At 39.9% G+C, this 13,452-nt stretch overlaps 1 protein-coding gene across 1 annotated transcript in view; it reads right to left on the bottom strand.

The window, feature by feature from the left end:
- cdhr2 (cadherin related family member 2) overlaps positions 1-13,452 on the bottom strand; it is a gene marked incomplete at its 3' end in the record, with an annotated part of 56,233 nt that overhangs the window by 27,212 nt on the left and 15,569 nt on the right. The window contains exons 2-13 of the mRNA XM_084041670.1: positions 12,992-13,060; positions 12,844-12,903; positions 12,150-12,289; positions 9,293-9,358; positions 9,083-9,172; positions 6,705-6,848; positions 5,584-5,659; positions 5,116-5,225; positions 3,457-3,681; positions 1,939-2,094; positions 1,379-1,540; positions 729-790 (exon numbers count right to left, since the gene is read on the bottom strand). Of these exons, the coding sequence (XP_083897796.1) occupies positions 729-790; positions 1,379-1,540; positions 1,939-2,094; positions 3,457-3,681; positions 5,116-5,225; positions 5,584-5,659; positions 6,705-6,848; positions 9,083-9,172; positions 9,293-9,358; positions 12,150-12,289; positions 12,844-12,903; positions 12,992-13,046 (1,346 nt within the window). The 5' untranslated portion in view covers positions 13,047-13,060. The remainder of the gene's footprint in view (positions 1-728; positions 791-1,378; positions 1,541-1,938; positions 2,095-3,456; positions 3,682-5,115; positions 5,226-5,583; positions 5,660-6,704; positions 6,849-9,082; positions 9,173-9,292; positions 9,359-12,149; positions 12,290-12,843; positions 12,904-12,991; positions 13,061-13,452) is intronic.

The following is a 13,452-nucleotide window of genomic DNA, read 5'->3' as shown; positions in this document are numbered from 1 at the left end:
TTATTACACGGCTACTACTTATAGCCTAGGCTACCTATAAATAAATTGATAAATTGACCCAAAAGTAACAACAAAACTAAGCATTTCCTTGCTTACGGCAATGAAAGTATTCCATAAGTGTTGCGCTGGGCGGACACGGTCGCCTCGGAAAACAAGGAAGTGTAGTTGATCAAATAGAATACATTTTTGGTTACTGCATTGTCTATTTCTCGCTTCAAATGTTTTCAAAAAATGACATGTGCTTGTTTACATGGCTGTAATGTTGGATACAGCATAAAATCAGGTTGATATGAGCAGGTGCTCTGAGTCTTTGATTAGACAGCGATCTGTTATAGAGCTCATCGGTCATTATCCAGAAGTAACACACAGCTGAATTCAGCGATTGACCAATCAGAATCAAGCATTCGGGCTCTAAAGTAGCCTGACAGCGCGTCGCGGGTTCGAGTCCCGATCCCGACGGCCTTTGCTGCATGTCAACCCCCATCTCTCACCCCATTTCCTGTCAGCCTACTATCCTATCCTATCAATAAAGGCATAAAAGCCAACAAATAAGTAGCTAAAAAGAAAAGAATCAAGCATTCAACCAAGCCGTGTAATAAGCCAAGATAATCGCGAATACCTCAAATAATTATGATTAGGCAATTACAGTATGTAATAATTGTGACAGGCCTAAGCATGGTTACATTTACAGAAGCCATAATGTTACAGTAGATAAAGGATAGTCATACATATTGTCTGGGAGCAGTCTGTAGGTCAGTTTGCCTTCATCCATTGTGTCAGGATCCTCTGCCTGAAAAAGATATGACCCTTTGTGAATGTCAATACAGTCCGAAAATACTCCCTGTTCCTTGCACATGTTTCTACATGGGTGTGACCCTGTACCTACTGATTTTGTTTTTTTCTTACATATTGTTGCTGTCGGTCAGAAGCCTTGAATCTCCATATTTCAACTCTTTGTTTTTTCGTAAATTAACGCCCGACTTCGTCGAACTACAGTGTCATACACGACAGTAGCATAAATAGCAGATCTGCAAGCACACAACTTGTAGATGTTGTATTTTTTAAGTGAAAGTGTTTAAGTCTGTCTGTGGGTTTTATGAATATTTAACCAATGAAAAGAGCTTGTGACTAAATAATAACCACATACAAACCATGTATAATGTTTTCACATACAGTATATGTCGTGCAAATCACAGAGCATACATTACAAGTTTGGGATTAAATTTACCATTAAATTCGAATAATACACGGAATAATCCTATAGAATTTCTTATAAAACCTTTCTTTATGGGAGGCAGCAGTCAATAATGTCAAGATGACTGCAGCTCTTTGTAAAGCTTAAGTCTAAAATACTACAGATTGATAGGTAACAACTTACAGTAATGTTAGCAACTGCTGTGCCATTTGGACTGTGCTCCTTAACGTTTATCAAATACGACTCCTGTGGGAATTTGGGGCTGATGTCGTTCACGTCTTTGATCTTGATGGTGACAGTAGCAGTAGAGCGGAAGGCACTCTTTTGTGCGTCTTCTGCGATCACCTGTACCGCAAGACAAAAGAAACCAGGAAATAGCATCATCGTCACCAACAGCACAAAAACTTCTTTTTTCTTTTACCCCTTTTTCTCCCCAATTTAGTCGTTATGCCAATTGATTCCTCCCCACACACATTTCTCTATTGTCACTGCTGTCACATCCTACTGACTCACCTGCCAGTGAGGAGCCCCCACCGGGAGGACGTAGAGCCTCCGTCCTACTCCTGCCGCCCAACACTCCCTGCTGACAGGTGCCGCCACCCCCCAGACCGTAGGAATACATGCACCCTCCCCACCCGGGCCAATTGTGTTCGTGTAGACCAGTGGTTCTCAGACGTTTTCACAGCGCAAAATCATTTTCAGGTTTCATTGCTTGACACCTCAATTCTGCCACCTGTGCTTACCTGAATCACCATCTCTTTTTTTGTCTCGAAATCCAGGTCCAGCGAGTTTTTGACCATGAGCTGAACAACGCTCTCTGAAAAGGCAAGCGTGGGACCCACAGCAAACACGTCCTTATCGGGTCCGGCAATGCTCAGTTTGATTTCTGCCTGTTTCCCCTGCAAACACCAGAAAAGTCATCCGCTATTAAACATAATCCAGGTTTCATTACTTTAATGGTTTTGTTTTTGGAAAGCTGTGGTTTCCCAACATCCCAACATACAAGGGATCTATAGAAATATCTCCCAATTTCACTCAGACAACTCTTGGATTGGATTAGAATATATATCAAGCAAGCTTGAGCATGGATATAGAAAGCATGAAGAAGCATAGTTTGGCGTCAGGACTCTGAATCCATTCACTCCCTGTAAGAATAACATTTTAATAAATGTTACATGCCAAATAGCATTTACAGGGAATGAATAAAGACCCCCACGGGGATCTAGAAACAGAGCCTACAGGTGGATGCCGGGGAGGCGGTGGGATGAGACTGTTCATGGTCAGCAGCATACGTAGGCAAGCAAAGGCAGCAGATCCGGCAGGAATCTCAGCAGCAGAGCAGCGCAGCGTCGGCACGTCAGCGCAGCAGAAGAGCGCAACTAGAATGAACAGGTAGGCAGAGCAATACTTATAACCCACCGACCAGGAGAAGAGTGCATGTGACTAGTCACCTGATCGGTTAGCCCAATCCCTTGAGTTGCCTGGCCTGAACTAGCTCCGTAAACTGCGCCTCATGAGTGAGTATGCGGAGTGATTAATCGGAATCTTAAAAGATACTGTCTGTCTCCGCACCCTGAGTGAAGTCCACCCGAATTTCTCACAGAGATCGTCTGTAATAAATCTCGATAAACAGATATGCACTGCTTCCACAGGCTACACCTTGAGGGTTTACAATAACATTGGCATTTTCCAATTAACAATCTGAGAGAGGTTTAATAAGTACTGAAATGAAGAGTGTGTCCTTGACCTTATCCAGTGTGGTACTGGTGTACATGTACTCAAGTAAGTACTGTACTTAAGTACAATTTTGAGGTATGTTTTAACTTCGCTGGAGTATTTCCAATTTTCAATACTTTTACTTCTACTGCACTGCATCTCAGAGGCAAATATTGTATACTTTTACCCCACTACAATTATTTGGAAACTTAAGTTACTTGTTACTTTGTATATTTTGATGATTATTACAAAACATACATTATTAAACCACTTCAGGCCTATGTATACTTTGACTATTTGAAAATACAAGTTGCATTGCAACGCGTTGTTGTGAGCTTGTAGATCGGTTATTTTCAAAAGATTTGTATACATTTGAAACCTTGTGAAATGGGACATTCTGCGTAATGAATACTTTAACTTTTGGTACTATATTTCGATGCCAATACATTTTACTTGAATACTGGACTTTTACTTGTATTTCTACATTGCAGTATTGATACTTTTACCTAAGTAAAAAAAAAGTGAGTACTATTTCCATCACTGACCTCATCCAAGTCTTTGACTGTCATGTTGATGGGAATATTGCCTAGCGAGTGCTCAAAGACCTCTCCTGTGAAGGTATCCACCGGTACGGATGTTTCACCACACATGTATGTTTCATCACACATGTAAAACAGAGGGTATTGGTCATTTATGTCTTTAATGGTGATCTCTACGTCGGCAAAGGCACTGGCGCGAACACCATGGATGTTTAGATTGGTCTCCATAGCCTAGGGGAATAGAACACAATTACAAATAGGATTCAATTACAATTACGTTACAATTATAATTACAAGTACTGTATCATTACAATTTAGCAGAGCCTCTTAAAACTGCAAGAGGGGAGTAAGCAGCATGAACCCTGGTCAAATGAATGATTTGTAAATTAACCTGTGCAAACCAGTGGGTAATTTTATTTATTGTATTACTGATAGGATGAACCCCAGTGGGGTAAAGTAGCGAAGTACATTTACTCAAGTACTGTAGCCTACTTAAGTACACTTTTGAGGAATTTGTACTTTACTGGAGTATTTCCCTTTTTCAATACTTTTACTTCTACTCCACTACATCGCAGAGGCAAATATAATACTTTTACTCCACTACAATTATTTGAAAACTTTAGTTTCTAGTTACTTTGCAGATATAAATGATTACATTATAAAACATACATTAACCACTTTAGTCCTATTCTATACCTAGGCTATTTGAAAATAGCCGATCTGCAAGCTCACAACGCGTCGCATCGATTGCAGATCTGCTATTTTCAAATATTTTTGTACTTTACTTTTGGTACTTTAAGTACATTTTGATGGCAATACTTTTGTACTTTTACTCAAGTCAATTTTGAATTCTGGACTTTTACATGTAACAGAGTATTTCTATATTGCACCAGTATTGGTACTTTTACTTAAAGTTATACTAGGTAACTTTTCAAAAAAACTAAAGTTAAATTGTAAATCTTTCGTGAGTGGCAAATGTTTCACAACACCCACTCCATGAATTTCACCCCCGAAAGCCTTTTATGAACTATTTTCTATTGAAACGGTGGCCAGGGTGTCATTCCCGCGAAAATGACGTCATCCGGCCGGAACACAGAAACGAAAATGCACCGGTTTCCTGTTTGGCCAGGAATTACCGCACCGGTTTCCTGTTTGGCCAGGAACTACCGCGCTAATAACAAAAAGGAATCTTACGCTGTTTTTAAGACATTATAGGATTTGAAGATGGAAAAACAACAGCAAAAGAAAACACAGCTCACGGTAACTAATGTTCCACTGGCTAAGAGAAACGATCCGCAGATAGTATAAAACAATTAAAAGAACGCTTTTTTAAACGCTTCCGTCTCCCGGTGAAAACAAATGGAATTCTGGGTAATGCAGGAATAAACGAACGACCTGCAGTGACGGTAATGACCAGCAGAGGCTGCTAAAAAAACATTTTGGGACCTGCCTAATACGACTTTAAGTAAAGAATTTGAGTACTTTTTCCACCACTGGACAAATGTGACCTGATGTGACAATGGGACTAATGAAGACCGTCTGAAACAGCAGTTTCTAAACTGCAGCATACACATCCTGAAACTACCATACGTAGTACAGTATATCTGGGAGGGAGCCAGGGAGACATAACAATTGGGGAAACTAAAATAAAAATCAAAGTTGTACCTTGACAGTCAGAGTGACGGTGTTGCCAACAACTTCCCGGTCTATGTCAGAATTGACAGATATATCTCCATCACTTTCTGAGATGCGGAACAACCCGGAAACCGTTGCAGCTGCGAAAACAATGCCAACGTCAACGATTCATCCAGTAACATCATTCATTCATATTCATGCATTCATCCCCCCATCTATCCTTTGATTCAGTCATTCATTCATTCACTCATACATTCATATTTCATCCATTTAACCACTTGAACCCCAGCATCCATACTCTAGGGGGAAACATTCGCCAAAAATAGCAGATCTGACTACTGTAGATGGGCTATTTTTGGCGTAGAGATTTGGTGTAGATGGGGAAAAAGCAGTCCAAGTCCAGTTGCAACTAAGGTTTTTTTAAGATTATAGGGTTTAAGTGGTTAAATTGCTGTACAAAAACAGGTAACTGCAAATGTTACTGTTGTTGAGGCTCACATGCAATGCTGTAGGTGATGCGGTCGTTGATTCCTGTGTCCTGGTCTAAGGCCAACACTTTAAATAAAGACAGGCCCTGGCAATACAAAAATAAACCAGTCAGTTGAAAAAGTCTACAATTTACACACAAATGGCTACTAAATGCACGGTTACTAAAGTGCAGGTAGGCTAAACGATTTCATGTTGTTCCAGAATTCACAGCAAGTGTTCTTGTCTTTATGAGTGCAATAATACATAAATAAATAAACGTCCTGTATATGTAAACTCAGGTGGTAGGTTATCAGTCCACCATTTAGGAGCTAAAATGATCACAATGCTCAATTTACCTTTACTGTCAGTTAGACCATAACCATTAGATATGTTTAGCGCATGCTTGATGATGTTCAAACCATAGATAAAAAGTAGGTTCAAACATCATAATTAACATAGTCGTTGCTTTCACTTCCCATGGTGAAAAATAGTCAAGTGCACTTTGTTATACTCACAAAGTACTACTCATTTTGTTTTCTTGAATCTTTATGTTTTTGTTTGTATACCTGTTTTTATTGTTTATATCGTTTTGTGTTTCTTATTTGTATGCCTCAATGTATTTATTGTATTATAAGTCCAAAGTTAATGAGACCTTGAATAGCCCTCTAGGTTTTTTTTTCTGTCTCTGCTTGCACAATCTTCGTGTCATTATTTTTCTGTTCTGTTTTCTGTTGATTTTTACCGGGTTGCAAAACCTGGTCTACATCTACACTCGATAGTCCTGACTTTTGCGTCACTTTTTCCTCATTGGCTGGTCTTTTAGCCAATGGGGGCTCAATGTCCTCAGTGTCCTCAGAATATGGGATCTAAAGACGACCAACAATACTGTGTTCGGCCACTGTATGTAACTCTATGGTAAGTGGCGCTGTTGCTCAATGTCCTCTCAGAATACGGGATCTAAAAACGTTGCCATGTTTAGTGAGAGAAACAAGCAACCTGGTACATTATGACTGTGTCATATCTTTTTTTTTTTAAGAAAGAAAAAGTAAAGACTCCTCCTTATCATCAAGAAGTCCTCATATACATTGTGATGATCAAGATGTATCTTGACTACTTCCTCCACCACTAGTACAGGCTTTGGGTTGACTTACCACGCGGGAGTGCTCTGGGACCGAGGTTGTGTAAGGTAGTCGTATAAACTGTGGGTCAAGGTCCGGCACGTCTATGACCGTGATGAAGCCAAAGGCGACGTTTGACTGGAACACAAGCTCTCCGTTGAGTATACCTCCACCGTCCTGTTGTGGGACATGAAAAGACACCGTAGCACAAGGTTACAGGGTAATGTGACAGGAATCTGTCCATTTTATTGATTGATCCTTGCATCCCCCTTCTTCTTCTTCCCTTTCTTTTTTATGGAAATAACAAAAAACACTGTTTTACACCTGTAAACCTGTGATGTGACAATAAAGTTCTGATTCTGATTCTGATCATCAACATAACAGGACCACTGCTCTTCTTAATCTGCTGTCTGAGATTGAAAAACAGAACACTGACTGAGTAAATTGCAGTGTATGTAGAGTAGCCTACTTGAATACATTTACGAGAGACTGCCAGACACATGGAAGTATCATGTTGGTTAATTCTTAACCAAGCCTAATATGCTTTTATGACATTAATATGCTATGACACTTTTGCCTAGCTCTACTCCTAACACTGCTGCATCATTGTGCCTTATTGCCCATGTCCTAAGCCAGTCAGAACGCTTGTTACATTCAAAATCATTTCTGCCCAAGTCAAAAAGTTGACTTAAAGTCATTTTCTGCCTGAGGACATCGGCAACAAGGCAGTATGAATCAGCCGTGTTAGGAGAGTAGATGTGACTTAGGCAATTATGCTACGAGGCTAGCGATGTGATACGTTATTTAGGTCTACAGTATTACATGCTAAACTGTCTCTGTGTGTGTGCACTGTGGTTGGAATGCACATATTTGAGAGAACATTAACTGACCTAGCCCTAAGGATAATGAATTCTCTGAAGAAATCTGTGGAAAGACGGGAGGGGAAATTTAATATGCTATATATATATCCTTTGGTAAGAAAAATACTTACCGTTGCATTTATCTTTATTCTGTAGAAAGTGCTCAGACCGGTGTAATTTAGGCTTCCTGCTAATGTGACGTCACCGCTATTCTCATCGATGGCAAACAGACGCATTCCATCACCTGTGACATCAATGACCTAGAAATCATAGTGTAAAAGCAGTTTTAGCCGAGTTCCATCAGTGGTGGAAAAAGTACTCAAATGTTTTACTTAAGTAAAAGTATCAATACTGCAATGTGGATGTACTGTTACATGTAAAAGTCCGGAATTCAAAATTGACTTGAGTAAAAGTACAAAAGCATTGGTATCAAAATGTACTTAAAGTAAAAGTGCTAAAATGTTTGAAAATAGCAGATCTACAAGCTCACAACGCGTTGCGACGCGTTGTGAGCTTCTAGATCGGCTATTTTCAAATAACATAGGTATAAAATAGGACTACAGTGGTTAATGTGTGTTTTATAATGTAATAATTTATATCTGAGATGTAGTGGAGTAGAAGTAAAAGTATAGACAATCGGAAATACTCCAGTAAAGTAAAAGTACCTCAAAATTGTACTTAAGCACAGTACTTGAGTAAATGTACTTAGTTACTTTACACCACTGTATCTGATAATGTGTCTGGTAATAAATACTGTCACCTCGTCAATGTGGTATCTCACAACAGAAGCAAGTGAGTCGTCAGCATCACGGGCAATTACTGTAAACAAAATCGTTCCCACGGCTTCATCCTGATCAATGGGAGGGAAAGAAAAGAATGGAAAAAGTGTTAAATAAATAGGAGGGAATGGATGCTTTACAGCAGTGGTTCTCAACCTGGGGGTCGGGACCCCCAGGTGGGTCCCCAGATGACAGTGAAGTGACAATTTAAGGACTTTTAAGACCTTTTTAATACCTCAAAAAGAAAGAAAAGAAAAATACCGTTACCGCATCAAAAGTAGTCAACAAACTATACTATAAAACTGGTCCAGTATATTATTGGACAAATTGTCAAATAATGTAAAAAAAGAGGCAAATATTGTGAAAATAGCCGATCTACAAGCTCACAACGCCTCGCTTTGTAGATCTGCTAGTTTCACAATATTTATCTGTGGAACAGAGTCAAACTAAATGTAATGCCTTTACTCAAATATGATTATTTTGGGGGTCCCCAGTTCAAATATGATTATTTTGGGGGGTTACGGCCTGAAAAGGTTGAGAACCACTGCTTTACAAGGTCAATTTAGCTCAGATTGCGACGGCAGTGGCTCAGGAGGTGGCAGTGGCATCTGGGAATCCTAAGTTGCTTGCCTTACAGTCTTGCCTACATTGGGGTCCCAGAAAAATAAAAAACGTGTTGTACAGGTACACTGTACACAATACAGGTCACTTTCCTGCAGAAGAATCAAATTAATAGGCAAAATATTTATTAAGTTAAAGCTGCTCAACTTACTTCTTCCACATCCTTGTTGTATGCAGCTTCCTGAAACATGGGCTTGTTATCGTTGGCATCTAATAATATTATGGTTACTTCTCTGCTGTTCTGAAAGGGAGAGCATAGTGGAGTGACATTCAGTAAACGGCAAAATAATATGAAATGCAAAAAGCTGGTATGCTCACTTACTGTATTCTATCGGCACTTATACTGTATATTTACACTTACTGAATTCGACTTATCATCCCTGACAGTAACTCCAAGTTTCAAGTATGGTTCAGTGGGTGGCAGGGCCTAGAGCAATGAACAACACAGCAGTTTAAAAGTTTGGGCAACTCAGGACACCAGGGCTTGAATACCGTTGACGTTACGGGAATTAGGTAAGCGACCAAGAATTACAGTATACGTCTACTGTATGCCTTTATCTGACCAGCTCTGACCACAGAGTTTCTCTGCACTGCATTGTGATAGCCAAAATCTGGAGTTCTGATTGTTCCGATAATTAATCAAAATCTACATTGGGTTAATTGAGCCATGACAATTATTAAATAAGAAAGGCTCACATTACACATTACAGGAATATGAAACTGAAAAGACTGTCTAGGCCCTTAAACTTTAAAAGGACAACTTCACCCATTTTCAACCTGTCTTCATATAATTGGTCCTTACTAATGCTCATTATAAAATGGTACCATTTTTGTCTACTTACTCTGTGTCTCAGAGGAGGGCTGTGTTCAGTTCGGAAACCTGCCTACCAGTGACATTATTGATAGGGAATCCAAGCTAATAGAAACTGCAGGCTTTCTATTCCTGGAAAGCTAGCATGCTATAATGGAAGCCATTGTTCTTGCATAAATAAAATCTTGTTTGAAGAAAAATAAATCTGCCTAACGATGATGTCACTGGTAGGCGGGTTTCTGAAGTGTCCACAGCCCTCCTATGAGAGTAGAAAAATTGGCACCATTTTATCATGAACATTAGTGAGGACCAATTATATGAAGATAGGTTGAAAATGGGTGAAGTGGTCCTTTAAGCATCAGGCAAAAAAATCAGCTAGTTTCAATGGTGGAAGGTAACTCAGTATATTTACTCAAGTACTATACTTAAGTACAATTTTGAGTACTGCTCAAAGTAGTAGTACTTTTACTTCAGTTGAGTATTAAAACAATTCAGAAATGCTTCTACTACCTCTCAGAGGCAAGATTGTATTTCAACCCCACTGCAATTATTTGACAGCTTTAGTTACTGTAAGGACATATTTCTGAGGCGGGATGCAAGTGCAGGTTTCAATTGTTTAGTCCAAGCAGAAGAAGTATATATAAGTCCAAAAGTCAAAAAGGTAGTCACAGGAAAGGTTCAGTTCAGCAACGAACAATCAATCAATATAACACTACACAGATAGAACCGTGTGATGAGGCTTTTAAACTAACGCCAAGAGAAGAGAAACAATACTGCCTGGAAGAGAGGGTGCATAAAGGAGTGACACGGTGAGGGATAGGTGAGTGATGTGTGGAGTGACTGGGTCTGATTGGCTGTGGTGAAGAAGTAGGATGAGTAAGACAGGTGAGGGCAGAGGCTAGTTAAGGCAGGTACACACTGCAGGACCTTAAAGTGCTCGGGGGGGTCATCTGATCGTTAAGCATAACACACTGCAGGAGTTTTTTTCTTGAAATCGGCTGTCATAATATCGTTGTGGTTTTCACAACACCATTGATCCCCGACAAGGGCTGACACACTGATATGCCTCCCCCCCTCTCTCTCTCTCCCTCTCCCTCTCCCTCTCTCTCTCTCTCTCTCTCTCTCTCTCTCTCTCTGAAAATGTTCCACAATTTCCCCCCCCCCCCAAAAAATGTCTTCTTTAAAAATAGCCTATCTACAACGTCAGCTTGTAGATCGTCTATTTTCAAGTATCCAATGTATTTGTATATAGGCTTAAAGTGCTCATAGTCGCTTTTGTTGGGCTTGTTTTCACAAACCTGGTTGCTTATTTCTCTCGCAAAATCTGGCAACACTCACATACGACACACACACACACACACACACACACACACACACACATACACACACACACACACACACACACACACAGACACAGACACACACACATCGCTCGCTCTCTGTGTCTTTCTCTCTCTCTCTCTATCTCTGTGCAATAGTCTCAAATAAACAGCCCCCTTCGAGCACGCTCGCTCACTCTCATTCTGTTTTATAATAATGTTTAACTTAATACAGGACTGGGCGGTAACTATGCGGGGGATGTGTTTGTTGTGGTCAGGTCCACCGACCTTCCATAGACACGGTGACTGTAATGTGCTCTCATTGGCTGTAGTGTACATCTCCTCGCAAGGTGATCGCAGCTCCTTTCATACCGTACGAAATTGTCTGCTGTCCTGTCTGGGACACATCTGAATATCTAACAGGGTAGTTATCTGAAAACGGTCGGAAAGCCGTCGCAGAGCGGAGAATCGCGGCCACATCGTGTCGTGGAGCCTTTCACACACAGCGAGCATTATCTCGCCGATCAAAGGCCGATCTGTGTCAGATCGGGAGGTTTTGTCGGCGAGGTCGGCGACAGCAATATCGGACCAAATGTCCTGCAGTGTGTACCTGCCCTTAATTCACCTTATTCCTGACCACGCCCACTGTGGGCATGGCCAGGCCCACATGAATGAATGACTAGCATGTCCAATGCGCTTCAATGCAACCTCTGGGTTCTGGGGGCTTGGGGGAGCCCCATATCAATGAGTTTCCTGTTTTCCAGTGTTGCCATGTCTGCAATTTGGTGATATGAAGTAGTAGTACACAGAGAAAAACTCAATGACGCCCCTGTAAGAGGCAATGGCGGCGCCCTGGAGAAGTTCAGGAATAAGGTAGACTGGGGATGAGGATCTCTGGAATGAGGGTGTGGTCATGGTCGTTACAGTTTATAGTTATAGTTATAACATTTTGTCAAAAAAGTTTGAATTCTTTTGAAAACTTTGAGAAACAAAGTACTGTACTTCTTCCACCACTAGCTAGTTTCATATAAAAGATCCATTGTTTAGCAAAATTCACAAATGACATGTTGGACAAAGCTGTACTGTACCTCTCTGTCAAGCTTGGTCTTGACTGTTACCAGTCCAGTTGCTGCGTTAACATTGAAATAAATTACATTGGCACCATATATCTCATACGTCAATCGGTCGCCTTCAGGATCGGTTGCTGTTATATCAAATGCACGTCCATCTATAGAGAACAACAGGGAGCAAAGTAATGTCATTGTCAAGTGTTAAATAGCTCTATAGTATATTCTCATAGCAATTATTGCCATAGGGTGTCTGTTCACTAACAGGGGTCTCCCCATCTCTCCAGCTTTTTAGTAAATAGAAAATACAATTTCATGTAGGGATACCAATTTTATCCAATCAGGAAAGAGAACTCATGCGGGATACAGGATAAAACAAGTGAAATTGCAAGTGATGAAACAAAACAAAAAAGAGCAGATACAATTGGAAAGATCAAAGATTATAAAATGTAAGATGATAAATCATTTTGTTGATAAATGATTGAATACAATTTGTATGCCGAACTTAAAGTGTATTTTCTGTTTACTAAAGAGCTGGAGAGATGGGGATACCCTAGTTAATGAACAAAGACTCCATAGCAATGATTACTATTGGAGCTTTACATTTTTAATAAAATCTTTTTTATTGTTTTGTTTTTTTACAAAAACATATCACTTTACATGACTGCATTCTTTTGTTCAAATCAACCAGCAATAGGAAAACGTATTTATCTACCTATGGGGACATCCTCACGCACACGTTCAACTGTATTTGTGATTTGAGGACCGAGATTTGCTGGGGGAAAAGAAAGAGTTAAATGTTATGTTCTGCTATAAAGACACAAAAAAGGGTAGGCCTAATATCGTTAGCTGAATATACTCACCATTGCTGAGGCTAGTAAGGCATAACAGTACGATGCTTCTTGTAAGTATCCCCATTTCTACCACAGAGACTAAAGGGGAAAAAACACATGTTAACTTGACCACTAAAGACTTTTTTCATACAACCTCATCGCTTGTAGAGAATCAGTTCTATCAGTCTGTCTATTATGTGTCCGACACAGCATCTTGTGTTTTAGGAAACATATTAGTTATTAAATGCTGCTATTTAGCTAATAGCTGTAACTTTCCTCTTTCCTGCGTAAGCCCTCAAATTTTTTGTCAGATCCTGTGTGAGACATGACCTTTGACACAATCTAAATGTCTCATAGAAGAGCAGGGAGACAAAATACAACCACCACAATTATATAAGTTATATTCTATTTACATACTCTACCATACAGTTTGGACAAAATACATTTGTATTCATTAATATATTGTTATGTTAAGTATTTATTAATCATGC

The sequence above is a fragment of the Gymnoscopelus microlampas genome, assembly GCF_963454915.1.
Source record: "Gymnoscopelus microlampas genome assembly, chromosome: 18".
Lineage (NCBI taxonomy): Eukaryota > Metazoa > Chordata > Actinopteri > Myctophiformes > Myctophidae > Gymnoscopelus > Gymnoscopelus microlampas.
This window is presented reverse-complemented; position numbering and strand designations above follow the sequence as displayed.